At 45.2% G+C, this 18,017-nt stretch overlaps 1 protein-coding gene across 1 annotated transcript in view; it reads left to right on the top strand.

Moving 5' to 3' along the window:
- The first annotated feature begins 2,740 nt into the window (after nucleotides 1–2,740).
- UBE2E1 (ubiquitin conjugating enzyme E2 E1) overlaps nucleotides 2,741–18,017 on the top strand; it is a 42,977-nt gene continuing 27,700 nt past the window's right edge. Inside the window, exon 1 of the mRNA XM_089691022.1 lies at nucleotides 2,741–3,056. Within this exon, the coding sequence (XP_089547148.1) occupies nucleotides 2,893–3,056 (164 nt within the window). The 5' untranslated portion in view covers nucleotides 2,741–2,892. The remainder of the gene's footprint in view (nucleotides 3,057–18,017) is intronic.

The raw sequence follows: 18,017 nt of genomic DNA, 5'->3' as shown, positions 1-18,017 counted from the left end.
AGGAGGGCCCTGCTCCTTGGAGCTTACAATCTAAGAGGGAGGGGCTAGTGGTACAAAAGGTAGTAACTGTGGGGGATGGACTGGTAGGAGGAATAGAAGATTCCATTATTAGCTGAGGGCAGGATAGGCTTACCTGAAGAGATAGGTTTTCAGAGATCACCTAAAAGTGAGCAGAGTAGGTGATAGTCTGATAAATTGGGGTAGAGAGTTCCAGAGGATGTGGGGAAGCTCTGGAGAAGTCCTAGAGACGAGCATATGAGGAGGAGACAAGGGAGCTAGAGAGCAATAGGTCATGCGAGGAGCGGAGAGCACGGTTTGGGTGATGTTTGGAGACAAGATTGGTGATGTAATTTGGGGCAGAGTTATAAATGGTTTATATGTTATTGTTAATGTTTTGAATCTACTTCATGATCTACACACATGTTCATTATGAAGAACTTTTCCTGCTTCTAACCTGAACATGCTGTGAGCAATGTTTGGCTTTATTTGAAAGAAGAAAGTCTCCTCTGCCACTTCTCCCCTATCTAGTATACACTGGCCCTATATCCTGGGGGCCCTTTTGTAGCTGTGCATTCTGCAAAACTATTATGCCCACCCGTTTATCATTACATATGACTCCTGCTTCTAACCTTCATGTAAATGAGCAATATACTCCACTTTATATAAAAGAGCAAAGGGGTTCCAGCAGCCCCCCGTCTAGTATATATGAGTCCTATATATCCCAAAGCCCCCTGTACTGCTACACAGTCGGACCAAATGCTGTCTCCACCACTGCTCATCACCTTAGTCTCTAAAGTTGGCCATACATGTAAAGATTTCTCCTGCTTGAACAGAAAATCCATAAATTCCCCCATCCACACTAATGCAAACCATAGATGAGATTTTCTCTCCACGTATTTAACAAAAAAACGCTCAAATCTCCCACCAATGCAGTCAGTGTTGATGGGGTAATACCTCCTGCAGAGTCATTATCTTCTCCCAGTGGGGAGCCTTCCCTGCTGGCAGAACACAATAATCATTGCTAGTGGCTATAGCCACCAGTAATCGCATGCAAAACATCTAACAGACTGGTTGTACTGAAGTTGATGGGTTCCTGCTGGACTGTCTGAGATTGGATCCATCTAAAGGTGGGATGGGTGAGTGAGTGATGGAAATGGACCAGCATTCACCCATCGAGTCTTCCTGGCCGGCAGGACACGATGAACATTGCTAGAGGCTATAACCACCGGCAGTAATCACATGCAAAAATTCTGACAGGATGGGTGTACTGAAGTCGATCAATGGATCAACTTCAGTACAACCCGCCTGCCTATAGATGGATCAATATCTTGGCTGGTCCCTGCGGAACCGGCTGAGATTTGATCCATCTATGGCCAGCTTAAACAGTGTGGATGAACGAATCTCCCGCTGCAGGCTATTGCGTTCAGTCAGCTTTTGGTGGATGAGTCTGATTGGCTGGCATCACCACTCTGCCGTCTTTTTTCTGACTTCTCAATGGAAGTTTGTCTCGGGTGGTATGGGCAGCACCTTTGATGACTCAAATTTTGGCCAAACGGGGCCATGTATGGCCAATGTAGAGGTAAAGGTGTGATGGGTGAGTGAGTGATGGAAGTGGACCAGCATTGACCCAGGGAGCCTTCCTAGCCAACAGGACACGATGAACATTGCTAGAGGCTATAGCCTCCAGCAGCAATCACATGCAAAAATTCTAACAGGATGGTTGTACTAAGTCGAGTGATGGATCAACTTCACTACAACCCACCTGCCCATAGATGGATCGATTTCTTGGCTGGTCCCTGCTGAGATTTTTATCCATCTATGGCCAACTTAAACTGCAAGGATGGACGAATATCCCACTGCTGGTTATTGTATTCAGTCAGCTTTCAGTGCATCTGATTAGCTGGTGTCACCACTCAGCTGTCTTTTTTCTGACTTCTCATTGGAAATTTGTGACATTGCTACTGGCTATAGCCACCGGCAGTAATCACATGCAACAAATCCAACAGGCTGGTTGTACTAAAGTCAATCGATGGACCAACTTCAAATCAACCCGCCCAGGGCCGGACTGACCATTTGGAAACTCGGGCACTGCCCGAGGGCCCAGGGTCAGTAGGGGGCCCCATGAGATGCCCCTGGTACCTTTTTCATAGGCTTTTTTGAGTTCAGGCAAGGACACAGGGGCCCCATGATCCCCTATTGCCCGGGGGCCCCATGAGTTGTCAGTCCGCCCCTGAACCTGCCTGCCCATACTTGGTTCGAATCTTGGCTGGTCCCTGGTGAACTGGCTGAGATTCGATCCATCTATGGCCAGCTTAAACAGCGTGGATGGACGAATCCCTGCTGACGGCTATTGCGTTCAGTCGGCTTCATCTGATTGGCTGGTGTCATTGCTCTGCCATCTTTTTCCGACTCCTCAATGGGAATTTGTGTCGGGTGGTATGGGCAACACCTTTGATGACTCAAATTTTGGCTGATCGGGGCCATGTATGGCCAACATAAAAATAAAGGTGGGACGGCTGAGTGATGGAAATGGACCCGCATTCACCTAGAGATGGAATCCCCCCAATCCCAATGATTTTTCTATACAATGAAGGTGAGATGTGAGGTATAGACGATGTGATGTCCCCGATCTGTGCCAGGTCTGGTGATGTCACCCTGTGGGGTTCTCACACATAGACTTCCATTGCTGTGTGTCCTCCCCCCCTTCTATGTGGTCCCCTCCCCCTCCCTCCTGTGTGCATTGTGTGGACGGAGGTGTGCTGAGTGCAGGAAGTAGCCCCCTGGTCGGTGCAGTGTATTAGTGTGCGGGTGGGTGGGGGAAGTCTCCTCCATCTGGTCGCCCTCCTCCTCCTCCCTCTCTGGGTGCAGGCTGTGTGTCAGCTCGGCGCTGCTATGTCGGATGACGATTCCAGGGCCAGCTCCTCTTCATCGTCGTCCTCCTCCTCCTCCACCAACCAGCACATAGACCGGGACCTCTCCAACACCCACACCAAGAGGAAGGAGCCCAAAGTCAGCATGAGCAAGAACTCCAAACTCCTCTCCACCAGCGCCAAGAGGTACCTACCGCCGCCACCCCCCACGTCTGTGTATGAGGAAGTGTCAGCGTTGGCAGGATCCACCATCACACCCGCCATAGGACTGGCAGCCTGCAGCCACCGCTCGGTCCGGGCACGGCCCAGGTTGCCCGGCGGTGTGTGTGGCCTGCTGCAGACAAAGGCTGGGCTCTGCCCCGGACGTCGGGGACTCGGGCTGGACAACAAAGGCTCAGCGACAACAAGCGCTCTGCCCCTTTAAGTCTGCGCCGCCATGGCCACCGACACCCCCTTCCTGCCGGTTCGGGTTAACCCTTCCCTTCCCCCCCCCCATCGTGCGGCAACCAAAGGGTGGCACGGCTCGACGCTCATTTGCATTCTAGGGCGCCGCCCACCGCATCTCATTTGAATATTAGCTTTTTGGGGTCCCCGTGTGGCCGGGGCGGGTCACGTGGGGAGACAGAGTGCTCTGGGTATCGGGAGAGAAGGAAGGCCGGGCGGGGGAGGGGTGTGAGACCGGAGCGGCCGCCATGTTGTGCCCCTGCGGGGGTCAGTGCGGCTGGGGAGAGGGGACAGTCCCTGTGTGATGGTTCTGACGGTATTGTGGTTCACTGTGTGGTGCAAGGAGGGCATTGTGTAGAGAAGTCCCCGTGTGGTACTGGGGGGACAATGAAGGGGGGGAGAAGGAAGAGTCCCCGTGTGGTACTGGGGGGACAATGAAGGGGGGGAGAAGGAAGAGTCCCCGTGTGGTACTGGGGGGACAATGAAGGGGGGGGGGAGAAGGAAGAGTCCTCGTGTGGTACTGGGGGGACAATGAGGGGAAGAAGGAAGAGTCCCCGTGTGGTACTGGGGGGACAATGAAGGGGGGGAGAAGGAAAAGTCCCCGTGTGGTACTGGGGGGACAATGAGGAGGGGAAGAAGGAAGAGTCCCGGTGTGGTACTGGGGGGACAATGGGGGGGGGGAGAAGGAAGAGTCCCCGTGCGGTACTGGGGGGGGGGGGGACAATGAGGAGTGGAGAGAAGGAAGAGTCCCCGTGCGGTACTGGGGGGACAATGAGGAAGGGGGAAGAAGGAAGAGTCCCCGCGCAGTACTGGGGGGGACAATGAGGAGAGTGAAGGAAGAGTCCCCGCGCAGTACTGGGGGGGGACAATGAGGAGAGTGAAGGAAGAGTCCCCGTGTGGTACTGGGGGGACAATGAGGAGAGTGAAGGAAGAGTCCCCGTGTGGTACTGGGGGGACAATGAGGAGGGGAAGGAAGAGTTCCGTGTGGTACTGGGGGGGACAATGAGGAGGGGAAGGAAGAGTCCCGTGTGGTACTGGGGGGGACAATGAGGAGGGGAAGGAAGAGTCCCGTGTGGTACTGGGGGGGACAATGAGGGGAAGAAGGAAGAGTCCCGTGTGGTGCTGGGGGGACAATGAGGGGAAGAAGGAAGAGTCCCGTGTGGTACTGGGGGGACAAGGAGGAGGGGAACGAAGAGTCCCCGTGTGGTACTGGGGGGACAATGAGGGGGGGGGAAGAAGGAAGAGTCCCTGTGCAGTACTGGGGGGGACAATGAGGAGGGGAAGGAAGAGTCCTATGTGGTACTGGGGGGACAATGAGGGGGGAGAGAAGGAAGAGTCCCCGTGTGGTACTGGGGAGACAATGAGGGGGGGAAGGAAGAGTCCCCGTGCAGTACTGGGGGGACAATGAGGAGGGGAAGGAAGAGTCCCATGTGGTACTGGGGGGACAATGAGGGGGGGAAGGAAGAGTCCCGAGTGGTACTGGGGGGGGGACAATGAGGAGGGGAAGGAAGAATCCCGTGTGGTACTGGGGGGACAATGGGGGGGGGAGAAGGAAGAGTCCCCATGTGGTACTGGGGGGACAATGAGGAGGGGAAGGAAGAGCCCCGTGCGGTACTGGGGGGGACAATGAGGAGGGGAAGGAAGAGACCCGTGTGGTACTGGGGGGGACAATGAGGAGGGGGAAGGAAGAGTCCCGTGTGGTACTGGGGGGGACAATGAGGGGGGGGAAGAGTTCCCGTGTGGTACTGGGGGGACAATGGGGGGGAAAGAAGGAAGAGTCCCCGTGTAGTACTGGGGGGACAATGAGGAGGGGAAGGAAGAGTCCCGTGTGGTACTGGGGGGACAATGAGGAGGGGAAGGAAGAGTCCCGTGTGGTACTGGGGGGACAATGAGGGGGGAGAGAAGGAAGAGTCCCCGTGTGGTGCTGGGGGAACAATGAGGGGAAGATGGAAGAGTCCCCGTTTGGTACTGGGGGGGGGACAGTGAGGAGGAGAAGGAAGAGTCCCCGTGTGGTACTGGGGGGACAATGAGGGGGGGAGAGAAGGAAGAGTCCCTGTGTGGTACTGGGGGGACAATGAGGGGGGGGGAAGGAAGAGTTCCCGTGTGGTACTGGGGGGACAATGAGGGAGGGGAAGAAGAAAGAGTCTCCGTGTGGTGCTGAGGGGACATTGTTGGTGGGGGGGGGGGAGGAGGTCTCTGTGTGGTGCTGGGTGGATGGTATTGAGGACTAGCCCTGTGTGGGGATACTGAAGGAAAAGTGTTGGGCAGAGGAGGTCCCTGTGTGTGGTCCTGAGGGGACAGTGTTGAGGACAATCCCTGTGTGGGAATACTGAAAGGACAGTGTCGGGCGGAGGAGGTCCCTGTGTGTGGTCCTGAGGGGATGGTTTTGAGGACAATCCCTGTGAGGGGATACTGAAAGGACAGTGTTGGGCGGAGGAGGTGCCTGTTTGGTGCTGAGGGGACAGAGTTGTGTATACCTGAACACATCACCTAGTAGGACATGGGACATCCCTATCCACTTCCTCACCTCAGGGTGCTCAGTCGCCCACACACCAGCAGGTCTTTATGAAGTAAAGCTGGGAGAAGTGATGACGGACTATACACCTCATAGTTGTGTCAATGTAACGTACCGCAGACCCTGTCCCATCCAGATAGGTGTACAGACTGATGATGGCGGTGTCCTTGGTACATTCATTTGTGTTTCTAACCTGGTTGCAAATGGTTGAATTTTTTTCTAAGGTTGTGTGACTGGAATAACCCCTCATAGGCCTCATTCACACTGGCAGTGACAGACATCGTGTTTATAGGACACTTCTACATTCATATAGATACATGTCAGGATTTTAAGCTGTAGAGTTCACACAGTGCGCTTACCTGTGTTTGTGTGATCGGTGTGGGGAGAATAGGATTGTGTGGGTCCTGGGGCAGGTCGGAGATGTTAATTGTGTGTAATTACAGGAGAACTTGATGTAGGAAACAACATTTGTTTATACTTCCAATCATTTCTCTGGGTTTTAAATGAAGTGAACACAGGAGGCTGGTGTGAATGTGGCCTTAAAGTGGAATGCTAAGAAGAAACGATTAGATGGTAGATTGGGCCAGCTTTATGTCCATTCATTTATATCTAATGTCCAGTGGAATAATTCTCAGTTGTGTTCTGTGCCAGATACAGTGGGGATGAACTGGAGAGTGCAAAATCCGGTGCAGCTGTGCATGGTCTAGTCAGACCTAACGTCAGATTCTAACGTCAGCTTGTTCAATTAAGCTTTGACAAAAAAAAAAACCTGGAAGCTGGTTGGTTTCTATAAACAGCTGCATCAGATTTTGCACTCTCCAGTTTTAGTAAATCAACCCCATTGTGAGCAGTGATTTCCCTCCTGGTACAGTGCTGATCTGGGGTTGCCTGTACTGCACCTCATCCAATTAGAAAACATCTTGTATTTTCTATGAATACAATGTGTTCTCTGGGCAGATCCCGACATTTATATGATCCCCCTTGTCCAGTCACAGAACACCTTGTAATTGTTGAAAACATTGTCACTTGAGTGGCATCTCTGGGTCTGCCAAAATCACTTCAAGATGGCAGTGCTTAGTAGCTGTCTCAGGGCATTTGGGTATCTACACAAGGGAGGCTTTTACAGGTAAATAACAAGTTATTCACATAAAACCTTACAGGACAATTGTTATCAGTGGTTGGGTGACTCTTTAGAGTGGTTTTAAAGTGATTCTAAAGGCTTGTTTTTTTTTTGTTTTTTTTTTTAATAACAAACGTCTTCTTGCCAGCTGTGTGCAGTGGTTTTGCACAGAGAAGCCCTGATCCTCTTCTTCTTGGGTCCCCCATCGGCTCCTGGCCCCTCCCTCCTTTTGGGTGCCCCCACAGCAAGTAGCTTGCTATGGGGGCACCCGCAGCGCTGTGTATCCATTCGCATGCAGAGCTGCGGCTCAGCCCCAACCTCTCTCTCTCTCTTCTCATTAGCTCACTGGCTGGGATTGACCACAGTGAGAGCCAGTGGCTCCTGCTTCTGTCTCCGCCAATGAGAAGAGGGAGTCATGGGATAGCCAACACCAGTGCACATCACTGGATCGAGAAGGGGCTTAGGTGAGTATTGGGGCAGGATGGTGCACACAGAAGGTTCTTTACCTTCATGCATAGAATGCATGAAGGTTAAAGACCTTAAGCCTCTAAAACCACTTTAAGCCCAAAAGCAAACATTTATTATATTGAAGCTTACCAATTCTTAGATGTGATGGCTGCATTTGTTTTTTTTGTTTTTTTTAGGCTTTTCTTTTTTTTTCACCTAGTATGGCCACAAAGTTTGCTTTGCAACAGATCAATCTGTCCAGTAGATGTAGCAGTTAGAGGTTTGAGACAAAGCATTTAACCCTGACAGGAGTTTACAATGATCAGTTTTTATTCATTTATTTAAAACCTTTATCCTAAAAGAAAGAAAAAAAGTTGCCATAACTGCTTATAAGCTGGAGTTCAGCTTAAGTTTGTTAGTGTATCTAAATCTGCTAGTGCATTTAACAATCCAAACCTCCCCCCCCCCCCCCCCCCAGATTAACAAAGATTGCTGTCCAAAGGTGACTGTTGCTCCTTCATTCAGAGTGGGGCCCTCTTAAGGCCTTGTTCACACTTGTGATCTTGGGTGGAATTGCAGCGATTCTGCCTGCAGTCCCACTTCACACTGCAATAGCACCTGTTCGGGTGCTATTGTTTTTCAATGACACCTAAATGTGGTGTGGTTTTGCCAGGACTGTTGTGCAGCAGTCTGCACTGTGCAAGTTGTCCAAAAGAAGCGGCTTCTTTTTGGTTGACAAGCTTCGCGCATTGTAGTTTGCCACAATTGCCATGTGATTTATTGTCCGATAATTGCTGCAAAACCACCCCGTATTTAGGTGCCATTGATCTGCGTCTAATACAGGAGGTGTGTTACTGGCCAGATCACCAGGTGAAGGGGAAAATGAATGCCGCCACCACATGTAAGGATTAGTAAACTACCACATATTATATTCTTGGTTTTGGGTTTAAAAACGCTTTAACCACTTGCCCTCCTGAGGATTTACCCCCTTCCTGACCAGGCCATTTTTTGTGTTACGGCCCTGCATTACTTTAACTGACAATTGCGCGGTCATGCAATGCTGCACCTAAATTAAATTCCCCCCACAAATTGAGCTTTCTTTCAGTGGTATTTGATCACCTGTGCGGTTTTTATTTTTTGCGCTATAAAAAAAAAAACCCGACAATTTTGAGAAAAAAAAACATTTTGATTTTTTTGCTATTAAACATGTCCAGTGAAAAATGTAAAAAATAAAATTTCATCATAAAGTTACACCAAAATGTATTCTGCTACATGTTTTTAATAAAAACAAAAATCTCAAATACGTGTAAAGTAATTGGTTTATGTGAAAGTTATAATGTTTACAAATGGTGGTATTTTTACTGGGATTTTTTCTAATGGCAGCAATCAGCGACTTATAGTGGGACATTCTGACACTGGGGGGGAACTGACTTGGTGTCACTGATATCCCCAGTGACACCAATACAGTGATCATTGCTAAAAAAAAAAAAAAAAAAAGCACTGACACTGTACTAATGGCACTGGACAGGAAGTGGTTAACAAGGGGCGATCAAAGGGTTAACTGTGTACAGGTAATGTTTTACTAGGGGGCAGTATCAGTTTGCTTCACTGTAATCACACTGCTCTGGATGGCTGTGCACAGCCATCCAGAGCAGTGTGCCCTACCTGACAGGGAGGAAGACTGTTAGTAAACAAAACAAAATGTTTATATACGTGATTTTGCACACGCTTGCTGCCCGGTAGCAGTATTTCTGCTATAGGGCAGATGAGAAGCCGTTAACCACTTCATGGCCTTTAGGCGCACCCTGAAAACCCATCTCTTCAGGGAAGCCTACCCCCTGCTAACTTGACCGACCTCCTCCACTTTTCCTACCATTCCATCCCCCATAGCTATCTCCTCCTGTGCCACCATCCCCTCCCTCCTAGATTGTAAGCTCGAAAGAGCAGGGCCCTCGATCCCCTCATGTTTTGCATTGTATTGGTATTGTTCTGTCACATGTTCTGTCCCCCTTTGTAATGTACAGCGCTGAGTGAACTATCGGCGCTTTATAAATACTGTATAATAATAATAATGGCCTTACACTTTTACTCCCTTCCTGTCCAGGCCAATTTTCAGCTTTCAGTGCTGTCACACTTTGACAATTGCGTGGTCATGCAACACTGTACCCATATGAATTTGTTAGCATTTTTTTTTGAGACAGATAAAACTTTATTTTGGTGGTATTTATTCACCACTGGGATTTTTTTTTTTTTTTTGCTATATAAATGAAAAAGTCCAAACATTTTGAAAAAAAAGTTTTATTTTGCAAATAATCTTTCTTCATAAATCTTGGACAAAATGTATTCGGTTACCTTTTTAGTAACAAAAAACCTCCAAATTAGTTTATAACCAAAAATTATAATTTTTTAAAACTTTTTTTTTTATTTTATTTGTTTATATTATTGTTTTTGTTTAACTTACTGTCACCCTAGCAGTACAGTGTCACCATGGTGACATTGTAGTACTTGTGGGGGGTGATGAAGATTTTTTTTTTACGCCGATTGCTTTTACACCCATAAAAGCTGTAAAAGCAATAATTTCTCCTTCTCTCTGGCTGCATTCTTGCAACCATTGAGAAATACTGTGAGAGCTGTGATTGGTCACAGCTTGTCACATGGTACAAGGCTGTTGTGAATAGCCTTGTACCATGTGATCTCTGTGATCATTCAGAGATTTCACAGGTAGTAAGCAATGATGTCAGAAGTGACATCTTGCTTACACACATTCATGTGATCGCTGATTGGCCAGTCAGTGATCACATGATCGGTACCTCACACAGAGGTCCCGTACAGCGATCGGTGTTCCACTGTGTCCGGAGGAGTGCGCACAATCCAAAATGGTGGGTGCCGTTTGTGAACAGCAACCCACCCCTGCACTGCCACCGTCTGGCCGTTTATATACAGCAGTCGGACGGGAAGTGGTTAAAGTAGATTTAAACCCAATCACTAAAATATCTTCTCCACTTTAACATGTGATTATGGTTTCTAAAGATTTCTTTGATCCTTTTCAATATTCAGCTTTTGTTAAAAGCTGATCTTTTCCATGAAGGTCCTTATTTAGGCACTTCCTGTTTTGGGGTGACAACTATCTCCCAGTTGTGCTCTTGCTTTGTCACCCTGTCAAACGATTTTCTGGGTGAGACTACAAGTGTTTGAGCTGACAAACATTGCACAAGCTTGGTCTATTGTTCTCTACTAGGAGGCTGTTTCACAGCAGTTAATAAAGTTGGCCATACATGGATTGAAATTCTATCTGTTCAGCAGGAATCGGCCAATTTTCAATCCATACATGGCGAATTCTGGTCATGAAAAGTTGATCTATCGATCGATTTTTCTCGAAGAGGCTTGTAGACAAATCTATGCTCAATCAGCAGATGCAGCCAATGGGCTGCAGCACTGATTAGTGTATTCTGAAAGCAGAAGAGTCCCACCTTGAATGTGTGGATGGGAAAATTGGCTCAGGTTTTTTGTGTTTTTTCATGTACATCCAGCTGAAGAATCGATTCAGAAACAAGTACCCATAAATGGGAGGTGGCTGAAAGTGGCTGCAGATCAGTAGCAGAGATGCAAAACAATTTGACCATAAGGAGAAAATAGACTTTTACGAACAAAGAAAACATTATTGGTTATCATGCACGGTGTTCTGGCAAACTAAATGTCCACCCTGGCATTTACATCAACTTTAACTGATACATTGTCATGTGCAGTGATAGTAGCTGTCAAATTTAATGTGGAGTCAGAAGTGTGTATTGTCTGCATTGCTGGCCTGCTGTGGCTGCATGTTCTCTCCTTTCTCCCCAGGGAATGATGTTGCTGTGCTGTGATAGCATGGGGCAGTATTGCCATACTGATGATTCTGAGTGTGAAAATTATTGCAAATGGAATCATTTCAAATCATGTCAAAATTGTATAATTACCACCCAGGCTACAATTTTCCAGGTCATATAATGTATATTTTAAACCTTTCTTCTTGCTTGTGTAACTAATCTTGAGGTTTCTATGGAGTTCATCCAAACTGCAGCAGCTGTGTAGGGCAACCAATTAGCTTCTGTCTTCAGCTTGTTCAGTTAAACTTTGAAAAGACAGAAGCTAATTGGTTGCACAGATTCTCCAGATTCTGGCTACTTCAGTCCACACAATTCAAATTTAATGTTTGAATAACCAATGGGATTAAAGCCCCCAGGGGAAAGATGTCCATACTCTTTACAGGATGATCTGATGTGCAGGCATATCTGATGGCCTTCAGGGTCTATGGCTGTACTGTGGTTCCCAAAACGTGAGGGCTTTGCTTGACTAAAGCTGGTAGAAGATGTCATCGAATTTCAGTCAACTTCTGTTATTCTGCCAAATTCGTGGTGCGAGTGGCCCGGCTGACGCTACCTGGTCCGACAAGCTTTGATTGAGAAATTTGAAGAGGCCACTGAGGGAAAAAAAAGTTGGCTGAACAGTCAGTGCAGCCAGTCATCTGTGCTGAGAAATCAGCCTGCTCTCCTCCAGTGATCAGACTTCGGTTGACATGCCCCCAACCTCATCCCTGCACAGCCATTTACTGGGAAAATCAGTGTAATGTTGTTTCTCCTCCCCCAGCTCTCTTCCCAGCTGCATATGGAGCTTAGAGGGGTATGTGATCACTTCTAAAACAGGGAAAGGGTTATTTATAATGTATGTTTTATACACATACACAGATGTTTTGCCTTTCTTTTATATTTTAAACTGAATGGGTTGTTTTATAAGATGAGGGTTTACATATACTTTAAATCTCCCCATAGACTACTCATTTATCAATCGGTGCACTGTGACATTGCATTCTGACAGCAGGGACTCTTCACTGTCAGAATAGACTAATCAGCGGTGACATCTGTCAAGCTGGAGCGGCCACATGTGGGTCATAATTCTGCTGGTCACTGCTGAACTGGCCAGTGTTTGATGCATCTATGGCCAGCTTAAAATGGTATTAAACCCAAATCCAAAAATGTAATATATTTCAGTTTACCAATCATTAGATGTGCTAGCTCCATAATTTGTTTTTTCCCCCTCTGTTTTCACCTGGTGATCTGGCCAGCAACACACCCCCTATATTAGGTATGTAGTGCATTTTGCATTTTTATTCTGCCCAGCAACAAAAACATTTCCCCTTTTAACAAAAAAAAACCAAAACATGTAAAAACACTGCAAAAATGCATGTGTAAAAATGTAAAGCGAAATGTAAAAACAGATCCAAAGCAAACTGCATTGGTGTGAACCAGGCCTGAGCAACATTCATGAATTATATTATGTAGTAGTTTGCAGAAAGCAGAGACAGTTCTTTGGATTTGTACACATAAGCATTTGACTGTTGTGTAGCACCATGGATTTATGTACTATTTGGATACTGTACTCTATTGTAAGCCTTCAATACTGTGCCGGTCACACTATAATCACAGTTCTATAAATCTGGGCTGCTACAAGGTGGTCAAACAAAAGATCTCATTATTGATATGAATCGCTTCCTAGTGATGGAGATCTAATGCTCGTGGCTATTTTTTTTCTCAATTAACAGTAGTGACAAAAAAAAAAGAGGAAACCTCGTCTAATTGTTTCAATCTTCCATACAACTCAGATTACCTGGCATTGGAGCAGACTGCCTGTGCCTCCTGTCTCCTTTTATAAACATCCGCATCTTATATCATTCAATGGAACTATTCTATTCACTGCGAGTCACAGTGACTTGGAAAAAAGGTTCCTGAACAATTTTTGTGCAACTTCATTGCAACTTGCATTGACCTCTATTATTTACGTTCAAGTGGCAATGAAGTCACACATCACAGTCCGATCTCAAAGCCGCGCTGATGTGAACCAGGGCTAAAAATGGTATTAACCACATGCCACCCAGCCACTGTATAAATACGGAGGCTTGGCTGGGCAAAAGCGCGTTTTAAAACGTGTGTTTTGAAAACAGGTAAGGGACGCGCGCGAGACGTGCCACCGCCCTACCTGTCCCGCCGATCACAGCCATGGATGTCAGTCGCTGGGTCACAGCCGGTCGTTACAGGCTATGTCCCGGCGATCGGCGGCAATCGCTGACAGAGAGCACAGCTGCAGTAGCTGTGCTTTTTGTTAGTTCCTTGACAGCTCCAGGACACGCTGATCAGGACAGAAGAGTTTCTCTCTCCCCATCAGCAGTGTTCCCTGCAGTACACACTTATTGGGTTTTTTTTTTAGCAAAGACATGTCGCAGAATGCATTTTGGCAGAAATTTATGACTAAATTTGATTTTTACATTTTTTTTTACTGGACATGTTTTATAGCAAAAAGTCCAAAATATAGTTTTTTTTCCTCAAAATTGTCAGCCTCTTTTTTTATAGCGCAAAAAATAAAAACCGCACAGGCGATCAAATACAACCGAATGAAAGCTCAATTTGTGGGGAAAAAAAAGGATGTAAATTTCATTTATGTACCGTATTGCATGACCGCGCAATTGTTCGTTAAACTAGCGCAGTGCTGTATAGCAAAAAAAAATGGCGTAAATTGCAGTATCTATACCATAGTTTGTAGACGCTATAACTTTCACACAAAGCAATCAATATACACTTATTGAGATTTTTTTTTACCAAAAACATGTAGCAGAATACATTTTGGCCTAAATTCATAACCAACTTTGAGTTTACTATATATTTTTTATAGCTGAAAGTAAAAAATATCGTTTTTCTTCAAAATTTTTGGTCTTTTTTTGTTTATAGAGTGAAAAATAAGCGCACAGGTGATCAAATACCACAGAAAGAAAGCTCTATTTGTGTGAAAAAAAGGACGTAAATTTAGTTTTGGGTGCAGCATTGCATAACCGCGCAATTATCAGTTGAATTAATGCAGCGCCGAGTAGCAAAAAGAGGCCTGGTCATTAAGGGGGTAAATCCTCTGGAGGTCAAGTGGTTAAAGCCAAAAGCAAACATTGAATTAAACATATTGCAGCGCATCAATTGGTGATGTGATGGCGATATTTGTTTGATTTTATTTTGGCTTTCTTTTATTTTCACTTGGTAATCTAGCCAGTGAATGTTTTGTTTTTCAACAGAACAAGCTGCCCTGCAGATGTAGGTTTAGAGGGTTGAGACAAAGCATTTATTACGAACAGGGGGGCTTACAAAGAACAGCTTTTATTTTTGTAAAACCTTTATCCCAAAAGGAGCAAAACTGTTGCTGTAACTGCTTAAAAAGCTTTAAGTGATACTAAAGGTTCTATTTTTTCCCTAAAATCAAGTGCTTTTCCTGTGTCCTAGACAGAAACGAGCAGTTAAATCCTGCAGTGAGGGCACAGTCCTCTGCAAGGAAGGACTTTTAGTTTTTCATGAATTGGGCTTTAATGCCAAGTTCCAGTAGAAACTCTAAGCAGATGAGTTTTTCTAGTCGCCAAAAAAGAAAGGAATGTTTTCCATTGAGGAAGACAGAATCATTGTATGATAGAACTGACACTAATAATATACATTGTTTTAAAAATAATTAGCTGCTGTTAGGGGCGGCTTTTGATGATGTCATAGATAGCACAGCTAAGTCTGTCCTTGCTGAAGAGGATTTTTTTAGACCTACTCTACCAATAATGGGCACAAGAGTGCAAGAATGAAGGTGATAGGAATCTGGACCTATAATGGCTAGTACAGTCCCCCGTTATAAACCTTTTTTGGCTTGGACTAGAGAAGCATGAACGTTTGTTTCATGCCAGTAATCAAACATTATCACCAGTATACTTTAAGCAAACTTGTCACAACCACACTCTGCCACCTCATTGGAGTGGATTTACTAAAGAGAAATAGACTACGCAGTTGCACTCTTTCCCCCACAGCTTAGTAAATGCAGTAAAGCTGTGCTGATTTCCACTATCCAATCATGTGCAATCAAAAATTCTTTTTTTTTTATCTATTTTCCTTGCACCTGATTGAGTATTCTTTACCGAGTGAGTCTTTAATATACTTACTAAGGGAAGTGAAGTGGGTGCAACTGCACTTGCAAAGTGCATAGTCTATTTGCCTTTAGTAAATACACCCCAGCATGTTTCAAGAATTGCCCAATGCCTTAACTTGCCATCACTGCATCTACAGCACATGCTGCTGGGTTTCCCACTGTTTTGTAAATCCTAGTACTGCAGGTGTCGCGCATTCATGCAAAAGTGTAATGTTCCTTCTACTGGAATAATTACAAAAATAAGCATTCCATTTTCCTCCCTTGTAATGACTATCAATGATGGAGGATCGTAGGAGTGTGAAAGTCTGGTCTTCTCTCTTGTCACCCTAAACAGACTACCACAGCCATCCTTGTATCCAAGTGCTTAGCAGAAGTCATAGTCATAAACTGGAAGTGATGTTTTGCTCTTCTGAGATGTAAAAATGTAGTCCTATCGTGGCGGTCAGAGCTGTAGGGTTGTGATCAACAATCATCAATAGAAGGAACCACATTTAGGCTCCGTGAAGTTGCACAATTTCAAAATTTGGTGAGATGCCGATTTCCTTGCGATTTGCAAGACATCTGACACAGATGTCTATGCAAATCGCAACAAAAGTAGTGCATGTACTACTTTTGAAATCGGTGTGGCTCCAACCAAGTCAAAACCACATCGATATGACTGCTCTGATAGCAGACAATAGAGTGCAACTTGGCATGTGATTTGCAAGTCGCAGGGCATGAAAATCGCATGCCAAGTCGCATCCAGTGTGAACCAGCCCTTGGGCTCCATGCACACTGAGCGTTTTAATAACACTGGCAACGTTAGCGGTGTAAAGTCGTGTTAAACGTGAGGTCTTTTAGCGTTTTTGTATAAGTGTTTTGACACTTTGACACGCGTGTTTTTTTAGAGTTTTTTTGGACCAAAAAAGTCCAAAAACACTGGTTTACCGTGTTTTTCAGCGTTAGAGCTTATTTACAGCTAAAAAACTCCTCTAGAAATCCACTAGTTCTGGGGGGGTTTTCCAGCCAAAAACCGCTGATTACAGTCTATGTACATGGACACATAGGATAGCATGCTGGGGAGTTTACTGGCTGTAGAAAAAAACCGTCAAAAGCCAAAAACAGCCGCTGTAAAAATGTCCAGTGTGCATGAGGACTTGGGGAAAGGATAGATAACGTGTATGTTTGTATGACTGTACATTATGTAATGTCTGCAGAAAACAGCTGTTCTTAGGGCAAGCCGTTGAATGTTCTCTTTTCTTTTTTTCCTGTATTCAAGCACTCTCCCAAGGCACAAATGGTGGACATAAATTGACATTTCCCTAAAATAAGTTCCACAGAATTGCAGCGCTCCTGTAATATCAGCCCCATGTGATTATGTGACTGTGACCCTGCCAGCCTCTTTCTAGCTCTTCCTGATCTCACACTCTTGTGATCGGTATGAGATGAATGGTAGATATGGTGCATGTGCAAAGTTGTGAGAAGCTAGACTGGTTGACAGTTGACTTCATCTCTCCCACATGTGTATGTCAATATAGTGACATCCATGTGGAAACACGAGGATGGCTGTGACAAAATAGTTGGAGAGTGGTAAGCTCCCTCATAAACATGCAAATGCGGTTTCAGAATGTGCAGCCTAATGTCAGCTGTTTTCTGGAAGATTGTCTTGTCTGGCATTAAATACTCTTTTATGTCATCGTAACTTGCGTTGTAGTATTATGTGATGCAAATAAATGAAGGCATTTTCATGGCTGACAACTTCATGTCTCTACCAACATCATGCCCTGTATTGTACAAAAAAAGAACCTGTGTGCATTTCTGGTTCATTTATTTTCTATTTAACAATGCAAAGAAACTCTTTCCTTTACAATGCTTCAGTGAGCAAAAACTCAACTCTAGTCTGTACTCCGAGACCTGTACAGACTGATTTAAAGTATCAAGTTTCTATATGGCCATATGATGTGGGTTTTTGTTTTCTTTTTCATTCAGTTTTCATGATAGAAATGATAGCATTTATGTGAAAATACTCCAAAATATTAATACCCATCACACAACACAAAAAGGGAAGCAATTGGGGGGGAGGGGGGTGGTAAAAAAAAATCTATGAACAGGCTGGTTGTACTAAAGTTGATCCATTGATAGTACAGTCAGCCTGTCAGATTTTTTTTTCGTGCGATTACTGCGGACAGCTACAGCTCCCCACAGTAATCATGTTCTGCCAGCAGGGAAGGCTCCCCTCTGGCAGAACACAGTAGCGATGCAGAATGATTCCCCCATCAACACTGACTATTGTTGGGGAAATCAAGTGTTTTTCTTTCCATGCAGTAGATGCAGGGGAAAAATTGTCTATGGCTTGTCTAAGTGGACACCACAGATTTCAGACACAGCATAAATTTTATATATATATATATATATATATATATATATATATATATATATGCAGCGCTAAAAGCTATATCATGATATAAAACCAGTAATAATAAGACAGTGAAAACATTAAAATTAATGTAGCAATACTATGTCTATGACGTGACTAGGGTCCCATAATAGTATTAGTAAGTCCAAAAAATGGTGATGTCCATATAAACTGGTAATTAATGCTACGTAACTTATAATATTAGTGTCGGAATCTGGTAAGGTGATGCACTTACCAGAAGTACATATAATA

This window comes from Staurois parvus, unplaced genomic scaffold (assembly GCF_062004578.1).
Source record: "Staurois parvus isolate SC_StPar_1 unplaced genomic scaffold, SC_StPar_1.0 ptg000021l, whole genome shotgun sequence".
NCBI classification, from domain to species: Eukaryota; Metazoa; Chordata; class Amphibia; order Anura; family Ranidae; genus Staurois; species Staurois parvus.
The sequence above is the reverse complement of the archived record's forward strand: the minus strand, read 5'-3'. Positions and strand labels throughout refer to the sequence as shown.